General features: G+C 37.0%; 1 protein-coding gene across 1 annotated transcript in view; it reads left to right on the forward strand.

Moving 5' to 3' along the window:
• The window catches only part of LOC122181237 (vitellogenin-1), a 41,543-nt gene extending 22,419 nt beyond the window's left edge, over nt 1-19,124 (forward strand). Inside the window, exons 20-35 of the mRNA XM_042873624.1 lie at nt 2,611-2,755; nt 4,297-4,513; nt 5,350-5,519; nt 6,174-6,962; nt 7,046-7,102; nt 7,911-8,144; nt 9,135-9,341; nt 10,263-10,405; nt 10,921-11,059; nt 12,264-12,402; nt 13,117-13,303; nt 13,712-13,809; nt 14,162-14,256; nt 14,362-14,521; nt 15,713-15,874; nt 18,843-19,124. Coding sequence (XP_042729558.1) covers nt 2,611-2,755; nt 4,297-4,513; nt 5,350-5,519; nt 6,174-6,962; nt 7,046-7,102; nt 7,911-8,144; nt 9,135-9,341; nt 10,263-10,405; nt 10,921-11,059; nt 12,264-12,402; nt 13,117-13,303; nt 13,712-13,809; nt 14,162-14,256; nt 14,362-14,521; nt 15,713-15,874; nt 18,843-18,961 — 3,061 coding nt within the window. The 3' untranslated portion in view covers nt 18,962-19,124. The remainder of the gene's footprint in view (nt 1-2,610; nt 2,756-4,296; nt 4,514-5,349; nt 5,520-6,173; nt 6,963-7,045; nt 7,103-7,910; nt 8,145-9,134; nt 9,342-10,262; nt 10,406-10,920; nt 11,060-12,263; nt 12,403-13,116; nt 13,304-13,711; nt 13,810-14,161; nt 14,257-14,361; nt 14,522-15,712; nt 15,875-18,842) is intronic.
• The last annotated feature ends 312 nt before the right edge of the window (nt 19,125-19,436 follow it).

A 19,436-nucleotide genomic window follows, 5' to 3' on the forward strand; every position in this document is an offset into this window, starting at 1 on the left:
TGGTATACTGCAGATGGTTGCTAAAATAGACTTTTAAACAAAATTTACAGGAAGAAGTAAAAATCAAATAAATTTCAGGGGAAATTAAAGCCCTGTGATTAAAGTATAAATATGGAGAGCTGCCAAAGAATTTGCGCTTTGCAAATATATCACATATTCATAATGATAGGCTACTGAAGTATCTACATAATCTTGAATAGAGCTCCTACTATGGGGCTTTTTCACTTGTTTTAACTGTAGGATAAGCAGAAATTGCTTCACTTGGGCATCTTATAAGATGAATTACAAAATTAAAATGCTGTATACAACATATAATGAAAAATGCAGAAGTGTTAATACATGAGCTCTATGAGCTTTCCACACTCCTTGGCTGGGGAAAGATGAGGGCAATGACTCATGCTTCAAACCTTTGTTATCGTGACACCTTTGCACCAAGGTCAGAAGGATATGTGCTATTTCATTTCACCATAGATTAAAAAGAGCTAAAGATCTGGTAGTAGAATTGCCTCTTGCTTCTCATTTCTTTAGATATGATGTCATGCTGTGCTTTAAAAACCAGAAAAATAGTTTTTCAATGATCTTTTGGGTTATCATTTTTGTTTTAAACAGACATTGAGCTCTTCTGTCTCCGTATTAGGGATATGTGTAAGGCCACATAACCCAAAATATCAGTGGGCCCAACACAGCTGAATTGCTTGTCCCTTACCCCTGCCGTGAATTTAGCTTATACTATAGCACAGCTTCTTCTCTCATCCAAAAAATACACTAATACATATTGGAAAATCTCCCTTTTATTTTCTTCTCCCTTGTGTGGGATCAGAGAGAACACATTCTTTCATACCATAGCTTTAGGCCTTCTTTGTGACTGTTTTTCTTGTTAAAGGACCAGAACTGGCTCTTGCAGCCTATTTTTACAGTACTGTGTGATTCTGCAGACATTGACATGTGTCACCTGTGATGCAGCTACATTTGTCGGCTCTCTGTGCTCAACAGGGAGGAATCGATCTTCTACTTTCATTAGGTGGCAGGAGTAGACTATTGCCATAAAAAATACTAAAAAAAAAATTGGAAAAGAAACCCCAGGGCTTTCTGCTTGGAGACCCAGACTGCTGTTCAGTGGTCATTTGAATTATTGAATGGGATTAAAATAAAAATCATTTCCTTTTTTGTCCCTTTACTCAGATGAACCATCTGAAATGCAAGTTGATTTGTATTTTCTTTTATCCCCTCAGCTTGTTAGGGAGAATATTTTATTTCAGATTCCATTCTTCAAGGTTCTCCTCTCACCCACCGTGGAGCGTTGCTGTCATGTCCTTATCTTAAAAAAAAAAAAAAAGAGAGAGATGGAAAAGAAAACAAAGCCCACAGGTGACATACGTTTTATTGAGGTGTTCCACATGAAGTGCAATTGTGTGCTTTACAGTGCACACAGCACGGTAGGAGCCTTCAAGAGGAAGAGAGTGCTATCAAATGAATACAAATTCATCTTTCATATAGGTTAGACTGGAATTGCTCAGGTTAGTACAGTGTGGACCATATTAAAATAGAGACCATTTTGTAGACTATCTTTCCATTTATTGTCACAAAGGCCACCTTCATTGGTGGACCACAAAAGCCTCAGGGCAAGGAGATCAACTTCATACATGAGAAACAGCATGTGCAGAATTCTGAGTTGGATGTTAGCTCTGATAAATGACTAATAAGGTAGAGTTAGCACAATGTTAATAGCTCAGAGAAATAGGTTTTAATCTGTCAAAAGTATTCAATGGTCAAGACACTTCTCTGACCCAAATCAAAACTCATGGTTCTTACAGCACTGTAACAGCATCCACAAAGATTACAGAGTATGGAACAAAGGGGTCAGGGTATTTGGCCACAAGAATCCCATACCACTTGTATCATTTGTTCTTTTAGCATCTTATATCTCTTGTCCTTGATTCTGACTAACACTCCTAAGCCCCACAGCACTGTAAACAAATTACAAAATACACACGGATAAGTAAGTAGTTGGTTCTTCACCTTCCAACAAATCTCCCCATGATATCTTTCTAAGGCATGTGGATATACGAGTGCAGTTAGACAAAACTAGAAACATTTATTTAATTGTCTGAGGCTAAAAATATTGCACAGGAAATAGCATTTATTGGCCACCAGTCCACTGCATGATTTTTTTTTCCTGAGTTATGGCAGTATGGTATTCAAAGGAAGTGAAAACCAAGTTTAGCAGTGAATGTGCAAAAGGTTTTAAAAATAAAAATTAAAAAAATATGAGATTCAAAAATTGAATAATTTAACCAAAACCAGATTTCTAAGCAGGCTGTTTTTCAAGACATTAGGCTTATGCAGATCCCATAGAATACAGTTCTTTTAACTGATACCTGTGATTGTGAAAGCCTAACTGCAAGCTCTCTGGACTGAGATCGGTCCATGTATTTATTCAGTTTAAGCAGTCCTTGGAAATAAAGCTAGCAGGAAAGATGCTGTAAATATCTACAAAGCAATTTGCAAGGTATGATACTTGTTGCTGAGTACGTGCTATGTGGCATTATTCAGGTCTTTTCCTCAGCAGTGAGTTATCAATACAGGTTCCTTCTAATGTTTATTCTGCAGCTCTAGGACATTTGCTGTTACACGAAATATTGAAGATTTGGCTGCTAGTAAGATGACTCCAGTTCTTCTACCTGAAGCAGTGCCTGACATAATGAAAATGTCCTTCGACTCAGATTCTGCATCAGGCGAGACTGATAACATCAGGGTAACTGTTTGACTATTTTTTGGCTTTTAATCAGGAAAAAAACATTTTTTTCCCCCATAGGAAAATGTACAATTCATCTCTGACCTGTGTTACCTTGCACAGAATAAGTCACATTCAATCTAATAACACAAGTAGCCTGTAGTAGCATTATTTTAAAGTCTGGATTGTAATCATATCAGACTTACAACACTTTCAAAAGCAAGAACACTTGCTTTAGTAATTAATTTTACACTGCCATCTACAGGATAGGCCCACAACCTTTAAAACACTTTGCAGCCATAATACAATCATTACATTCCTGGGATAGGCAATACTCAACAAGATGTTCCAGTATTCAGCATGTAGAGCTAAATTTACTGCGTATAGTTACCTTGATTCAAGGATGGATGGCAGTTTGTGCATGAAGTCAAATGACTTCCTAAACTAAAGCTTTCCATAAAAGCAACTACATGCTTTCTTCTGATGGGCAGCATTGTGAAGGCCTCACCATAACATTTCTTTCAATGGAAAACTGACAGAGATGAGGAACATATTGTGCTGTTCTGGTTTCCTTATCATCCTGCAACTCTGAAGTTTTTCAGATAAAATAAGAGATGAGGGTGAGTACAGCACTTTCCTATGGAAAAGTCAATGGGTAAATGTCAGCTGGAACAATTTCCAGTATTCCAGAACAAGCAAAGCTTTGTGCCTACGTGCTCATTACAAACATTTATAACTCTGCAGTTATTCTTGAATGAACAATAACTGAAAAATGGCACAAACTTGACATTTCCCATTGTCATTATCATTCCATTTGGAAAGAAAGGATTAGCATAAAAATTCCAGTTTTTCAGTGCTGTACATGCAAGTTTGGAATTTTGTGAGACATGATGTACTGAGTAAAAAATTAACTGCAAAATATGAAAAGAAAACTTATGGTCATGTTTCTTTTGCCATTTGCTTTATTTCTCATTTCATGGGCTTGATTCTAATTTTAATTAATTTTAATTAACTCTTCCAGAAGCATAATCAGCATGTGTATATGGCACACTTTTGAGTGAAAATTTCTAACATCTGATATGCTTTGGACGTCTAGGAAATTTCTGTGATCTTCTAGTTGATATATTCTCACATCCAAATCACACCACAAGTGAGACAGAATTTGCATAAGTATAGATGAAGGTTCTGTAGTTCTACCAAATTATAAAGCAAAGCAAAGAACTTCAGTCAGTCTAGAGCCACACTCACACTGATTGTGAATCTGTTAACATAGTCTAATACTCTAGGAAAGCAAAATAAAATAACTGCAATTATTTTGTGATGTAGTTTACCAGTCTTATGGACTCAAGCACTTTTTTTTTTTTGCTCTAGATAGTCTAACAGCCATTTAACTGATAATTTTGTCCAATTGAAAGCCAAGATGTTGTACACAGCCTTGCTATCTCAAACTGGTTAGTACCTTCTGTAGAATAAATGCATGTATGACTGAAACAGAATTGATAGCATGTAACCATTTCTCTTACTGTTGCCTACTTTTATGTGACAAGTGTATTATCTAACAGGACAGACAGTCTGTTGAAGATGTTTCATCAGGAAATTCCTTCTCCTTTGGACGTTCTTCCTGGAAAGAGCCATTTGTTCAATCCATGTGCTCCAATGCAAGTACATTTGGGGTTCAAGTCTGCATTGAGAAGAAAAGTGTACATGCAGCATTTATAAAAAATGTGCCTCTTTATTACCTTATTGGAGAACATGCCCTTAGAGTGAGCTTCAAGCCAGGTAAATTCAATTGTGCAAAAAAAAAAAAAAAAAGAAAGTGATGGATGGGTAGATGAATTGTTGTTGATGTGCATACATATATATTTTTATACATACATATATGTTTTTTGTACCTTAAGCGCCACTAAAACTACCATTAGAACTTTCAGCCTTCCCATATATAATTTTGTCACCGAACTCCTTTGCAGTGTTAATACACCTCTCCCCTCTCTGCCTGAGCAGCGATTTCCAGCTCTCCCAGAAAGTGGCTATGCAGCGCAGTGCCTCTCAGCATGGTCTGCATCACACAGAGCTGATCTGTACCTGCAGAGCGTGTCTGATGTGTCCTGAATCGTTGGATTTGGGATGCAAGCAAAAAGCAATTGGACATGGGCAACAAATCTAACACAGTGTCCTGTAGCTACAGTTTAAAAACCCAGAATCTTAAAGGGAATTACGGATTAACCCTGCCTGGATCTAGTCCTAAATATCTTAATCCATGATCATAAGAATTGAAAGCACAGCAGGCCACTGAATTTAGGTCTGGCCTTTTGGGCCATTCTTTATAATTCAAGAGGAAAGCCTTCGTTTCTGGTGCCTAACTCCCCTTCCTATAGTGTTATCTAGCTAAGCAATCCAATTCACTGGATTTCAATCTTAGATTATTTTGTTTACTGACATGAAAAGATCATACTATCATACTAACATTATAAAATTTTATTATTGCTAGCATGTATCTTAGCTGTTTTTAAAAGTTACTCAGTATGAAACATTTCAACAAATACTAGCAAAAAATGTCTTATTCTATTATTCAATTACTACTATTAACAATAATACTAATTGTTGTGAAATTTCAGTCTACACAGATGTACCTATTGAAAAAATACAAGTAACAATTCAAGCGGGAGATCAAGCTCCTACAAAAATGGTACGTTTAGTGACATTTGAAGATCCAGAGACACAAGTATCTTCCAGCAAAGAAGTGATCAAAAGAGTGAAGAAAATCCTTGATGACACCGATAACCAGGTACAGCTGTAAAAACCCACTTCTAGGTTTGTGGAAGGCTGCACACAAAGCTTAATTATTTATATTTCTTTTATTTAGTAGCCTCCCTTTTTCAGATAGTAAACAAGAGTTGGAAAATTAAATCTGGCTTTCGGTGGGTCTTTTGATTGAATTCATCTCTTTTGCAGTAAATGTGGTGAAGGACTTTAGGGAGAGCAGGTTGGTTTGATAGGTTTTTCTGAAGATCAGCCATGTAAGATCCAAAATAGATGTTGTGGGCCCAGAAGATAGCTAGCAGCTTCCAGTTACTATAACTGTGGCAGAAAGGTATGATATCTTCCTACCCACCCAGCTTGCTCTGAGGTAAGCGCAGTTACATCCCCATCACTATTAACACTAGTCACATGTAATTGTATGATCAACAATATCTACACAGGGGTTTGGAGTACTGTTTTACTTATTTGTGTTTTTGATACATTATTATGTGTTGGCCTTATTGCAATGTATTGCAAGGATGCTATCTCAGGCTTACATCTCGTCTCTTAAGGCAGCAGAGAAATTCATAGTTTTCTGTATCTATTTTACCTACAGCCTTCTGCAGGGACAGATAAAAAAAAATTGTTTCCTATTTCCAATGGTTTCTAATGGTTTTCATAATGGTTTCCAATTGACTAGGCAACAAGAAACTCCAGAAGCTCCTCATCCAGTGCCAGCAGCATCAGTGAGAGCACTGAGAGTACAACGAGCACCCCCTCCAGCAGTGACTCTGACAACAGAGCATCACAAGAAAACACCCAGATTAATCTGAAATCAAGGCGATCCAAAGCCAAAGAGAAGAAATTCTACCCATTTGGGGACAGCGGTAGCAGTAGTAGCAGTAGTAGTAGCAGTAGTAGCAGCAGTGATAGTAGCAGTAGTAGTAGCAGTAGCAGTAGTAGCAGCAGCGATAGTAGCAGCAGTAGCAGTAGTAGCAGCAGCGATAGTAGCAGCAGTAGTAGTAGTAGCAGCAGCAGTAGTAGTAGCAGCAGCAGTAGTAGTAGCAGCAGCAGCAAGAGCAAAAGCAGTAGCAGAAGGAGCAAAACCAATAGTGGCAGCAGCAGTAGCAGCAGTAGCAATAGCAAGGGCAGCAGCAGCAGCAGTCATAGCAAAAGCAACAGTAAGGGCAGCAGCAGCAGTAGCAAATCATCTGGTACAAGGCGGAATGCTAAGAAGCAGTCCAAGACCACATCATTTCCACATGCCAGCACGGCTGAAGGAGAAAGAAGTGTCCGTGAGCAGAAACAGAAAACACAGAGTAGCAGCAGTAGCAGCAGAAGAGCCAGCAGCAACAGCAGGAGTACCAGCAGCAGCAGTGAAAGCTCTGGTGTTTCCCATCGCCAGTGGAAACAGGACAGACAAGCTGAGACTAAGCGTGTCAAGTCTCAGTTTAACAGTCACAGTAGTTACGACATTTCTAATGAATGGGTAACATTTTTTAATGCTTTGACTTCTACTAAGAGGTGATCTTCACTGAGCTGTAGGTAATTGCTTCTTTTGGAATTTTGCAGGAAACATACCTGCCAAAAGTATACCGGCTCCGCTTCAGGTCTGCTCACACGCACTGGGTAGGTGCCTAATTAAATTGCACATTGCTGTGGTGGCTGGAGCTGATATGATCAAGCATATTGCTGGAAGGCTTTGGTTCATTTCACTTGACTATTTCATATTGTCTATTAATATCACTCAGTACTGACAAAATAAAAGTAATTATTACTAATATACTAGCTATTGTACTGCATCCCTCTGTTGCAGCTCTAGCAGCTTTGTGGTGAAGATACCTGTCAGCTAGATGCTGTACAATACTCAGCTAACAAAGACCATGAGAGAATTATAAAATATCAGGGCCTTCCTGTATGATTAACTGCTTCCGTATTTTTTTAGGGAGTCATAGTAGAAGGACAAAATTATTGTGTATCAGAAGCTGGGTTCAGTATGCATTAGTGCACAGGAGTATGTTGAAGTACTTCTAAGGATGGCAATGAAGTGAATTTTGTAGGTGTTACCTGCACAGTTATTGTGTGTTCTGCTTATGAAAGAGAAAGATGATCAGTAGTGTTTTTAATTAAATATTAATATCTTTTTAAATAGTTTCTAAATAATCACGAAGCTCAAGCTTAGTTTTGCCTGTCATTAGAACTGGACAATACAATGTCACCATTTACAATCACTGTCTGCATGGCATTCCTATTTGAAGAGAGGTACGGGTGGATATAAGGCACATTCCTATCTAATTTCATGTCTGCTTCGTGATAAAAGTCATATGCTGTCTATGTATAAGTTGCCTGCACAGGGAGGCTTATAGCTCTGATTTTGATGTCTACACTAAAATTAGAGGCCATGCCATAGCTTTTTTAACCTATTTGTGTTTCATAGCATTCAGGCCACAGGACATCAAGCAGCTCATCGTCATCTTCTTCTGAGTATGGAAGCAGCCACAGCAACAGCAGCAGCAGTGACAGCAGCAGCAGGAAAAGCCATATGAGCAGCTCTAGTAGCAGTAGCAGCAGTCACCATCATGGGGAAAAAGCTGCCCACAGCTCAAGGAGAAACCCTGTGAGCAGAGGAGCCACCACTCATCACAGACATGAATCCAGCCTGACACACGAGGTAGTATCTCAGAAGTTGCAGACAGACTCTAACCAGTTGAGCCAGGCAGCACCAGGAAGTTGTCAAGTTTGTAAACTGGAACATAAAGTGCACTGAAGTTCACTTTCTCCCTGTAAAATATTTTTTTCCAAATTCCTTTCACCTTGGAGTCTTGTTTCTTGATTTCTGTATTACATTGTCCTTCATTTCTAAAGGCATTAGGTGTATGTGAAAGCCTGGAGCAGAAAATGATTGAAGAAAATAAAGGGAAAGGAGATATAAATTAAAGGGGGAAAAAAATTCTTTTTTCTTACGAAACTCCAGAGTTCAAAAAAACTTAGAATCTAGGTAAAAACGCAAGTTAGAAGGATATAAGATTTATGTAAAGAATTAAAAATAAACAAACAAACAAAAAACTCCACCAACTTAATTCCTTCTAGTTGTCATGAATGCATGCTGAGTATAAATAAAATCATAATGCCCATGGTCATTGCTGATTTAGGAAATTTAAAGTCCCATTAGGCAGCGATCATTCTTATCTTTAATACACACTTGATATTCTGGAACTGTATTGCAAATGCAGAAAATGTCTATGGGAACTCTGCCACCACAAAGAATTTCAGAATAATTCAGAATAAACAGAAGCGGTTGTATAGTAGAATACACTGTGAATGTGTATAACTCTACGAAGGTACCCGGTATGTACATAGACAGCTATTCTGAATATCAAAATAATGCACAAAATCTTAAGTGTAAAAAGATAGTATAGAAGAGTCTTGGATCCTGTATGAAAACAATCACATCCTTGAAAATTTCTCTTGGTAATGAAATGACTAAGCCTGAAACCAAAACTATTCTTAATTATTGGAGATAAAGATAAGATGTACCATAAACTAAACTGCTGAAGGATGAAGGATGCTACTTGCTATCAGCATACGTATACCGGACTGTAGGCTCTCCAGTGAATGCACTGAAATACTTAAGCACAGATGGTTGGGGGCTGTTTTTCAGCGCAACTTCCTGGGAGACATAATTCCACCTGGCATTACGATTGTGGCACAGGCAGTAAGAAGTGACAACAGAAATCAAGGTTATCAAGCTACAGCATATGTTCGTTCCGATGCTGCCAAAGTTGATGTGCAACTAGTTGTGGTTCAGCTGGCTGAAACCAATTGGAAAGCATGTGCTGATGCTGTAATACTGCCTCTGAAAGCACAGGTAAGTACACAGGCAGCTTTGCCAAGTGAGACATCTAAAAGGCCCACAGTTTTTTAAATAAGTACGGTGAACCTGCTGATTAGAAAGTCCAAACAGGGAATACATAAGTATTTTGAAATGTGCTCCAATTTTAGTAAAAAAAATCAGAAAATGTTCATAAATTTCACTCTCCTTTTGAATTAAAACAAAAACAAACACAAAATAAAAACCAGCGACTTCAAAGTCTGACTCCCCCCAAAATTTTTATCTTCAAGATGCATGAAAATGTTATTTAAAGAAGTATTTTAAAAGTTTGAAAATATTTCTATCTAATTATTATTTCTCATTCAATACAAGTATGTTTTTCTGGAAATCAAACTGTTTTTCTCTATGTAACTCATTTCAGAAGATCAATTATTCAAAGGCATTTGAAACATTCTATTTCTTGGGATTTATATGAGATAGCAGAAAAATTAAGGTTAGATAATTGGTTGACACCTGAGAAAACACAGATGAAATTATAGGTCTTTTCTTTTTTTCCACTCCTTCCTATGCTGTGCTTCCAATGCACCTATGAAGGAAACAAGTATTTGGATAATAATTTACAAACTTCTACATTTTGCAGCAGCTGTTAATTCATCCTGTCATTTCAGCATTCAAAACATAGAGGCTCAGTACAGGAAACACTGCAGAAGACTAATAGACATTTTAGTCCAATATTCTTCTAGAACAAAATGTATATTGTTATTAGCTTACCAAGTTTAAGTAAATCTCAGGAAGTTACAGCAAACCTTAGCGTATCTAAGAGTGAAAGAAAAGATGTAGAAACATAAAAAATTAATGTGAAATTTTAGGAAAGAAGAAAAATTTATATTTTGAAATTACTAATGATGTTTCTGCAATTCTTTTCTGAAATTTGGGTGTCTTTTCCTGTCTGTAAAGGTTAGAATGAGATGGGGCAAGGAGTGCCGAGACTACAGGATAGCAGCCTTGGCTACCACAGGCCAACTGGCGAGGAAGCCAGCCATGCAGCTGAAGGTACAATGGGGAAATGTTCCTTCCTGGATAAAAAAGACGAGCACAGTGTACGTACTTTGTTCTTTCCTAAACTGTTGTGTTGCCTTTTATACACTAGTTGGCATTAAAAATGCACTGAAAGAAATAGATGATTTTTTGAATACAGATAGTTTTGGAGAAAACACAAGTTCAGGGGCACAACAGTATTCTTTGAACGTCTTCTAGTTCCCCCACATGTTTCATATTAAAAGGCATCCTCCGAATATTTAAAATTTGACATGCTTAATTTCATTTCCCTTATTAAATGATTAGATATTTGGGTTCAAAATGACTTTTTGTTTTGAAATGTCCTTCTATTCAGTCTTTTAAAAAATAATGACCCACAACTGTTAAAATGATCAAAATAAAAACAATGTGTTTCCTTAGGATAAAATCAACTGTTTAGAATTACCCAAAGCGCTTTTTCTTTGACTTCAGTTTTCCCATTTTTTCCTCCAATTTTTCAGAAATGCCAGCAATCTTCACCCTCCAATATCTGTCTTTACTCATGGAGCTGAGTTTGTCACATCTTATTTATCTCTAGATTCATGCAGTATGTTCCTGGTGCGGCACTTGTTTTGGGCTTCTCAGAGGCACATCAGAAAAACCCGTCTCGTGAACTTATCCTACGGGCAGCTGCAACATCTCCACGAACAATTGATACAGTAATTAAAGTTCCTGGGGTATGTGTCAATTTTATTTTCTTTTTCCTTACCGTTAATGGATTTTCAACTTATTTGTTTTGATACTTTCATATTAAAAATTAAAAATTAATCATATTTTTTTAAAGAGAAGCTGTTATATACCCGATAACAAGAGTATGAAATACTAGTATTGAATACGGTCTTTGATTTTGTACTGCCTTGGTGAAATAGGACAACAAGCAGAAGTAGAAAACTATAGCGAAATAATTTATTTCCATGATGAGAACAGTGGTTAGGCCCAGACTGCTTCAAATATGACTGCTTTACACTTACAGCTTTTTTTTAATCCTATGTGACAGTTTTGTGAAATGTATATGGGCCTGAGAGCAGATAATGGAGACCTTGAGAACATCTTGCACACCACAGCAGCCAAGTGCAGCATCTAATTATGTTTGTGCTTCAGTCCCACAGCTGCAGTTGACCACACTCTATGAGACAGGTCTGAGCAAGTTATGACAGCCACAGATAATTCTGTGGCTTTAACTCAGCTTTAAGTAAATCGAAGCAGTTAGTTACACACTCAGAGCAGATTGCACAGGCTGGATCTGCAGAATCCTACTGATTAATTGGTCCTTGTCCATGAAATCCCTGTGCACTGCTTTAAAAGTTTCCCCCTATGGATCTGTGGTAAATTAATAACAGCTCGCTATTCATAAACAGAGAAATTAGTGTGTCTTTAACCTTCCTTTGTGCTTCAGAATTGCAGGATCTTTATTACGTGATAATGAAGAAGTAGGAACATTAGGCAATAAGTTAATGCTCTTGGTAAATGTCTTTTGTATTTACAAAAGTAAGAAATCTTACCACCATGGCACATCACGCTATTTTTCAGCCTTTAACTGATGACATTCACTTTGCCAAACACATCCATCAGATTAGTTATTTAAATTTTTAAATCATTTTTTCAGAAGTCACATAATTATCATTTAAACTTCATCTACATAGATTACTTTCTAATGTTCTTAACAATTTCTCATAAAAGTCAGGAATTGAGACCAGAAGAGAGAGTGATTGCTAAGAAAAACCTGAGATTTGGACATATCCTAGGGAGACTAACACAACTGCAGTTGTGTATCTTCAAGATATTTTTCGAGGATGTCTTTTTTGTTTGTCTCTTTGCAGTGATATCACAAGCAATATGGCTCAATATATCTTAATGCTTTTTTCATTTCTACTTTTTCAGGTAACGCTTTACTATCAGGGACTCCGAGTGCCATTCACTTTGCCCTTAGGGCCATCATCTTCATCATATGAGACTAGAGATATCACTGCCTGGAATTTCCTTCCTGAAATAGCTTCACAAATAGCACAAGAAGATCAATGTAAGTACTACTTATATGATTGTCTCATGAGGAAGCAATGTTTGTAGATCCATCCTCTGAGACAACTGGGACTTGTCTTTACCCATATTGTTCTTCTATAGGGAAGCTTAGTGTCTCCAACTCTGCTTTCACAGCAGTTCATTTTATCACTTACATTTACTAGCAGGTGGATGAAGAGACTTTAAACTTATGAAAATCTTCAGAGTTCAGGAATCATTCCTATCTGCAAGCTGTAGAGATAATCTTTTGCCCCTTCTGAGAAGGTGCTATCTCTGTGTTGAGAGGCATCATTTGATGGGTGTAAGACAAATAATTAATTTTCTGCCATGTTTATTATTTTATTAAAAAATAATCATATGAGTTTTAAGTGATTGGTGTCTAACACTTCTGTTGGGAAATGTGAACTAGTTCTTTAATGGTTACTACTTTTAGTTTCTGAAGACAGTAAGTTTTAATCACTGTCTTGAGTTTTGCTTTTAGCATGTCATCAAAATCAATACTAATATAGTCTGTTAGCAATATGTCTGTTAGCAATTCTGTAGTGACATCTGTTCTTAGAGACTGGCAGCATCAAAAGATTTTGCCAAGGAGATGTTGAAGTTCTTTTTCTATTTGCTATGTAGTCCAATCACACAGAAGCTGTCTTCAGTACTTTGCAGCAACACACCATGCCATTATCACATCTGCCATTTCTTTTCTGGTTTTGTTTTGCAGCCACATGTGAAGTCAGCGAGGGAGATTTCAAAACATTTGATCACATGAGCTTTACGTGTTCTTTCAATAAAAGCTGCAATGTGATAGTGGCCCAAGACTGTACTGAATATCCAAAATTCATCATTACCACAAGAAAAGTTGATGACCAGTCTTTGTCAAGAGAGGTTCACATAAATACAAGTTCAGCGTAAGTGTGGTTTATTCTGAAGGCTCAATAATTAGATACAAAACCTCAGGGAGTTAGTCTGGGAAGGGAGATGTCTAGATTGGGTGCAATTAGTTTAGCATCATATATTAGAGGATTTACCGACTTCTCATCTGACAGACTTTATTTTCATTTTCCTCATATTCAGTGTTGCAGTCAGGATCTTATAACCTGCTCCATAAGTTCTCACACTGTCTTTTCTTCAGAGGTTGAATCTCAGCATCCAAAGTTCCAGTTCATTCTGCATTTTGAACTGAGAGCAGCTCAGTCACTCATTCACAACCCAAATGTTCAAAATAGCTCTCTGCTAGCTTTGGCCACAAATATCTCTACCTTACATTTTAAATTAACTACTGGTTTCTTCTTTTTTTTCCTTTTTTTTTCCTATAGGAACATCACAATCTGTCCTGCAGCAGATTCGTCTCTGCTTGTGACATGCAATAAGGAATCAGTACTATCAGGCAGTGGAGTTTCTGAGTATGAAAAAGGTGAGCTTTCATACCCACATTTCTAGGACTGATTCAGAAACTAAGTATCTTCAAGACTGTTTTTTTTTATAAGCTTCACAGAAACATCACACTGTTAAGAAATGTCATTTTCATTTGAATATTTAATAGACTGGGTACAAAAGTAGGTTCCAACTACAGGAAACCACTGTAGAATGTTTTTACAAATGAATGGAATGTTTCTTCTCTTTTCGATGTCTCCACAAAACAAAACATCAACAATTCCAAACCTTCTGATACAGCAGAACAGTGGTAATTGTGAAGGAAAATGATGTACTGAATGCTACTTATTTTCTCCATTACTTTATAATTATGATTAACTATCTTTTTACAGACAATATTAAAATTTATAAAAATGGAACAAGAGTTATTGTGGAAGCACCAACACATGGACTGAAGAACGTGAATTTTGATGGTGAGATCCTTAAGGTATGGTGCCTTCTTTCAGAGTTAGTGCTTTCCATCTGTTTAGTGCCTTGTCAGTATAACAGATCATCACTTCAATATTCACTAAAAGGATGCACTGTTTTACAGGTTACTGTAACTTCATGGATGAGAGGAAAGACCTGTGGAATCTGTGGAAATAATGACAGAGAAAAGCACAATGAACTCCTAATGCCAAATCATAAGCAGGCACACAGCTGTTCCGCTTTTGTTCATTCATGGGTATTGCTAGAAGAAACCTGCTCTGGTGGTGAGTAGATCTGAAAACAATTTATGCTTGGAGAGAACACAATTTCAGATTTCCTCTGCCAATAGCTGGAAAGACTTTTTTCTTTTAAAAGCAGTATTTTACTTAAAATGACAATAGTAGTATATATACATTTTAACTTCATTAGACACTGACTTTTTAAAATACTGCCTGTGAACACAGAGATTATACAATACTGCAAGTCTTTGTCTCACGTGCAGTTCAATGTTAAATAATTGATTCTAACATAATTTCTTACACTGAATAGCTTATTTCTTTGAGAGGCAAACTCAGATCTAAACTGACCTAACTGAAGTCAGTTTGATTTTTACTGCTGAGACAAAGCAGTTGCAGCTGCTGTCCGTAGGCTTAATTTAATGAAACACTGCACGCTATGAATGTAGTAGGTCAAATCTGAAGTATATGCAAATTTTTGAGAGTGAACAAAATTTGTTTTTGTTCTTCATCATCTGAGGGTGCAATTTCAGGGAAATATTTAGAAATACAACTAAGGTAAAAGTTTCCTCTCACATGGAGCTGGAAGAATAATGATGGTCTCCCGTAACATCAATACAGTTTTGTTTTGTACATCTCCATTTACCTTGGACCTGAGACAACTTTATTGAAGTTAATGGCTGCTTTCTCCTTGACTTCAGTGGCAGCAGACTTGTACTTATCTGTATGTCAGGAAGCAGAGTCATAGCTGGGATCCTGTTAAGTTACATTATACCTTTCTAGTGAGATAATTACAGCATTATAAAAAACATCCAATACAAAAATTATCCTTGATGTTATTATATAAATGCTGCCTTTTTTTTTTCTATCCATTCACTACAGTTGACATTTTTCCTAATGCAATGAAGTAGCCATTGTGCCTGCAGTATCTATTCTTAATAGCTTCCAGATATGAGAGGTTATTTTCTGTGTATTATATAGTTTTAAAAAAATGGGTATACACAGTTCCATTTGGGTTATATTGTGCAATTAGATTTTAAATATAGCTCCCCTTACAGAATCTTTCTTCAGTCCCCCAACTTATTATCATCCTATCTCGATAACCTTGCTACTGTGAAAATGGTTTGTCAGGGACCTGTGTTTTAATAAAAGCTGAAGAGAAAATATGGACCTTTATTATTGCAAGGATCGATTGGGATTTATTTCTACAATTTTAACTACCTTTCCTTTTCCTCTTAGGGTGCAAACTGCAGCGCAGTTATGTGAAGCTGAATCGAAATCCTACTATTGACGGAGAGGAATCTACATGCTATTCTGTTGACCCAGTACTGAAATGTATGAAAGACTGTACTCCAATCGAAAAAACTTCTGTTAAGGTTGGCTTCCACTGTTTCCCAAAAGGTAAGATATTTTTCTTTCTGTGTCACGTACTGTAGGATCTCTGTCAGAGCACTCGAAAGAACAAAACACAGCACAGCCACACGCAGAACTGCATGGCTCCAGCTCCTGAGCTGCTGTTTTAATCCCATTAGTATTTGCTATAAACACTGACAGCACTGGCTTGCTAAGAGCTAGTTTAGATGATGGCAGGTAGCGTCATCTGAGAAAAACATCTGAGGTGGTAAAAGGTAAAAGGCAGAAGAGATCAATAAAATTTTTTCACGTTTTCAGGATCTCCATAAAGTCATGATAAGCAACAGTAAGTCCTTTTATGCACATTACAGCCTGCAATTTTGTGTAGGCCAGGGCAAGCAAGGCAATTGAAAGTCAGTCAAGTAGTGTGACATGACTGCTGTGATTAGCCTGCCATGCTACGCCACTATGCAATACATCAGCAAAAAACACATTGCTGAAATGTTCTCTAGATTGCTCCAAAAATCAGTTTGTTTTTCAAAGGTATTTTATACACACAAACTTGTACTCGAGATTTTTAAAAATACTGAGTCTTTTTCTCCTTTCACTTACACAAATTCGCCATGAATGTAATGCATGATTGCAAAACGCAGCAATACATTACAGTCATACGAGTTTGAGACGAGAATCCAGGCTTGAATCTGTAGATATTTCTGGTACATTCCTTCCTAAATCTTTTTAATGGACACTCAGTACACAGATACCATAGAAAGAAACCACTACTTGAGAATATCTGCTACATTGATCTGTTCTCTATGCTAACCATTATTAGCCAAAATCACAGCTGGGATAATGCAGTGTAGTTTCACTGAAACCAGTGAATTTCTATATTGAGAAACACTATTATATTTCTGATTTAAAACACCTATCCAGAACTTTGCACTTTTTGCTCATGTGATTAATATCTGCTGAATCAACCCCCAAAATGAGTATCTTTCTGTAATAGTCAACATTCTACAAGTCTATTTAACAGATACCTCAGATAAAGTGCTAATAGTTTTCTGACAACTCCCTGAGAAGTGAATAGATGCATCCTTTTATGAAAAGGACGCTCTTTCAATGACAGCAACAAAAAAAAAAAAGACACTCTTTCCAAACCTTGTCACATCCATACTTCACAGTTTTTTTTGTGCATCCAAGTCTGTATCTCTGAAATGTCATCACCCCAGGCCCCTTACTGCCTCAGAATATTAGGCTGTAATAAAGCTGTCTCATTCCCTCACAAAAACTTGTGGGAATCAGGAAGAAAAAAAAAAAGTATGTTAGTTGTCACAACCAGTGCTACTTTTACAGCACCTGCAGACTTCTCTGGTTCATTTACTGAACCAGAGTCTGGGAAGTGTGCTAACAGCACTCCTAATCAAGGACCTTATTTTATCTATCTGGAAGAGGAGAAGAAAAGAGAGGAGGAAGGAGAATAGCTGCCATGTGAGGTTTTTTTGTTTGGTTTTGCTTTTTTAAACCAAGACAATTGTTTTTCCCCAAGGAAGAGATCAGTAGGAATACAAGGCCAACCCTTGAAAGCTTGTCTTTTTCCTTTTTTGTTCAACGATCTGGAGCAGCATAAATAAAATCTGCATCTTTCCCAAGCAGTGAACATGTATTTGCATGCACAGAACAAAAACCTTTCCTCAGCTCTTTGTATGAGAACTCAGACTTGATAATCTACTGTCTCAAATGACAAGGACCCCTTCACTGTCACCAGTAAGGAAAGGACAAAATGAAGTTCAAGGCTATAGACTAGCCCCTATTAGCCTCATATCCATGAACTTATAGCCTTAGTATCTTGACTGCATCAGGCTTTACACCTAGCTTAAGTCCATAAGCCAGTTTACATGCCAAACATGCCACCAATCCTATCCAGGTGGATGATGGCTTTCAGCTGCAATCCAGTTTGCCCAGGGGACTATTTCCTGTGTGGATATCAACATGGATAGACCCACAGCTTACCTTCATGAATAACAAGAATTAACACTTATAAAGAATAGAACTCAGACTTCTATAGCAGATTTCAGACTTCTATAGCAGATCTCATTTCACAGCTTGAAAATATGATGTTCTTTTAAAAAAGCATCTCAAGAACCTTTCTGGAAAATATTTGGCACCAAGATAATTATGAAAAAATAACTGTGCTTGAGGTTGGACAGTAATTCAGCCAAGGAGAGTGCCAGCATTTCAGCAGATAAGTGACCAATATAGCCCAAACACAGCAGTCTCCAGATTTTCCTGTGATGAAAGATGGCATGCTTTAAATGTTTTGTCTAACTGAGGGATAAAAAAAAATAAATTGAAAGTAAAACTATGAAAGCCTTACCCATTCTCATTATGCAAACTTAATCTAAATGGATGTCCTAATATTCTTCTAGATGCAACGATAAACCTTCAACTATCTAAGAATATTTATTGGGGGGATGAGTATTATTATTCCATTTAGATTATTTCAGCATTAAGGGATATGGCTTATTCAAGCTGTTGATAAAGCAGTGTGGTAAGGTTAATACTGCAACTGACAATGCTCTGTCAGATTTCACAATATATGGGAAACTTTAATTAGAAGTTTATGAACCTCTGAAAATTCTCCAAAGGGCTTATCCTTCAGGATGAACTTCGACAAATAGTCAGCTGAAATATGCAGTGATATGCAGCAATAACATTAAAAGAGATTGCTTACTTGGTCTTACTTTGAAAGTGGCTACCTCCAGCACTTTCACTGGCTCCTGCCTGTTGTCATTGTGCTTCATGAAATATTATTCATTTGGGTTTTAGGGAATTATTATAGTAATTGTATCATGGATGAAAATCCTGCTCCAAGTCAATGAGTCAGTGAGATGTCAGCTGTGGGGGCAGGATTTCTTTCTTTACTTGATGACGGAGTTGGCAGCCATCAAAACAGGAGTTCCTTGAAATGTATTAATTTGCTTGATGTTCATTAACAATAGCTTCTCTCTTCTGACAGATACTGCTGTAAGCCTGTTGGAATGGCAGAGAAGCAGCGATAAGAAATCTGCATCTGAGGATGTTGTGGAGTCTGTGGATTCTGACATTGATTGTACCTGCACTGGTGACTGTAGTTAAGCTAAATTCTTTAGTGTTGTGCTATAGACATACTACAGAAATAATTGAGTAACGGGACAGATAAGAAGGAATGTGATAGCTGTAATAAAATACTAAGAAATGTGCTTGAAGAAAGTAAGATTTCTCTATTGCATCCAAAGTCAAATGCATTATGTACAGTCTGCACAGCTTAATAAATATGTTGTTCATTAAATAAGTATTCATGTGGTCTCCCTCTTTATTTTTCCCTATCAACAAAACAATCAAACCAACCATAATACTATCCAGAAATTCTGCTTCTTTTTATCTGAAATATAATTATAGCAGTCCTCTCTTAAAATTACGTTCACTAGGTGATGAAAGGAAAACATGATTACAGCTACTGCTAACATTCCATTGTGTAAAGAATTTCATATTTAGCATACTAAAGACATAGTAAGCATTTGTTTTCTTTTATGTTTTTCTGAGAAAAGTCTGTTCTTGGAACCATTCTGCA

Source organism: Lagopus leucura, unplaced genomic scaffold, assembly GCF_019238085.1.
Source record: "Lagopus leucura isolate 7727_CA_CO unplaced genomic scaffold, USGS_WTPT01 Super-Scaffold_100009, whole genome shotgun sequence".
Classification (NCBI taxonomy): domain Eukaryota; kingdom Metazoa; phylum Chordata; class Aves; order Galliformes; family Phasianidae; genus Lagopus; species Lagopus leucura.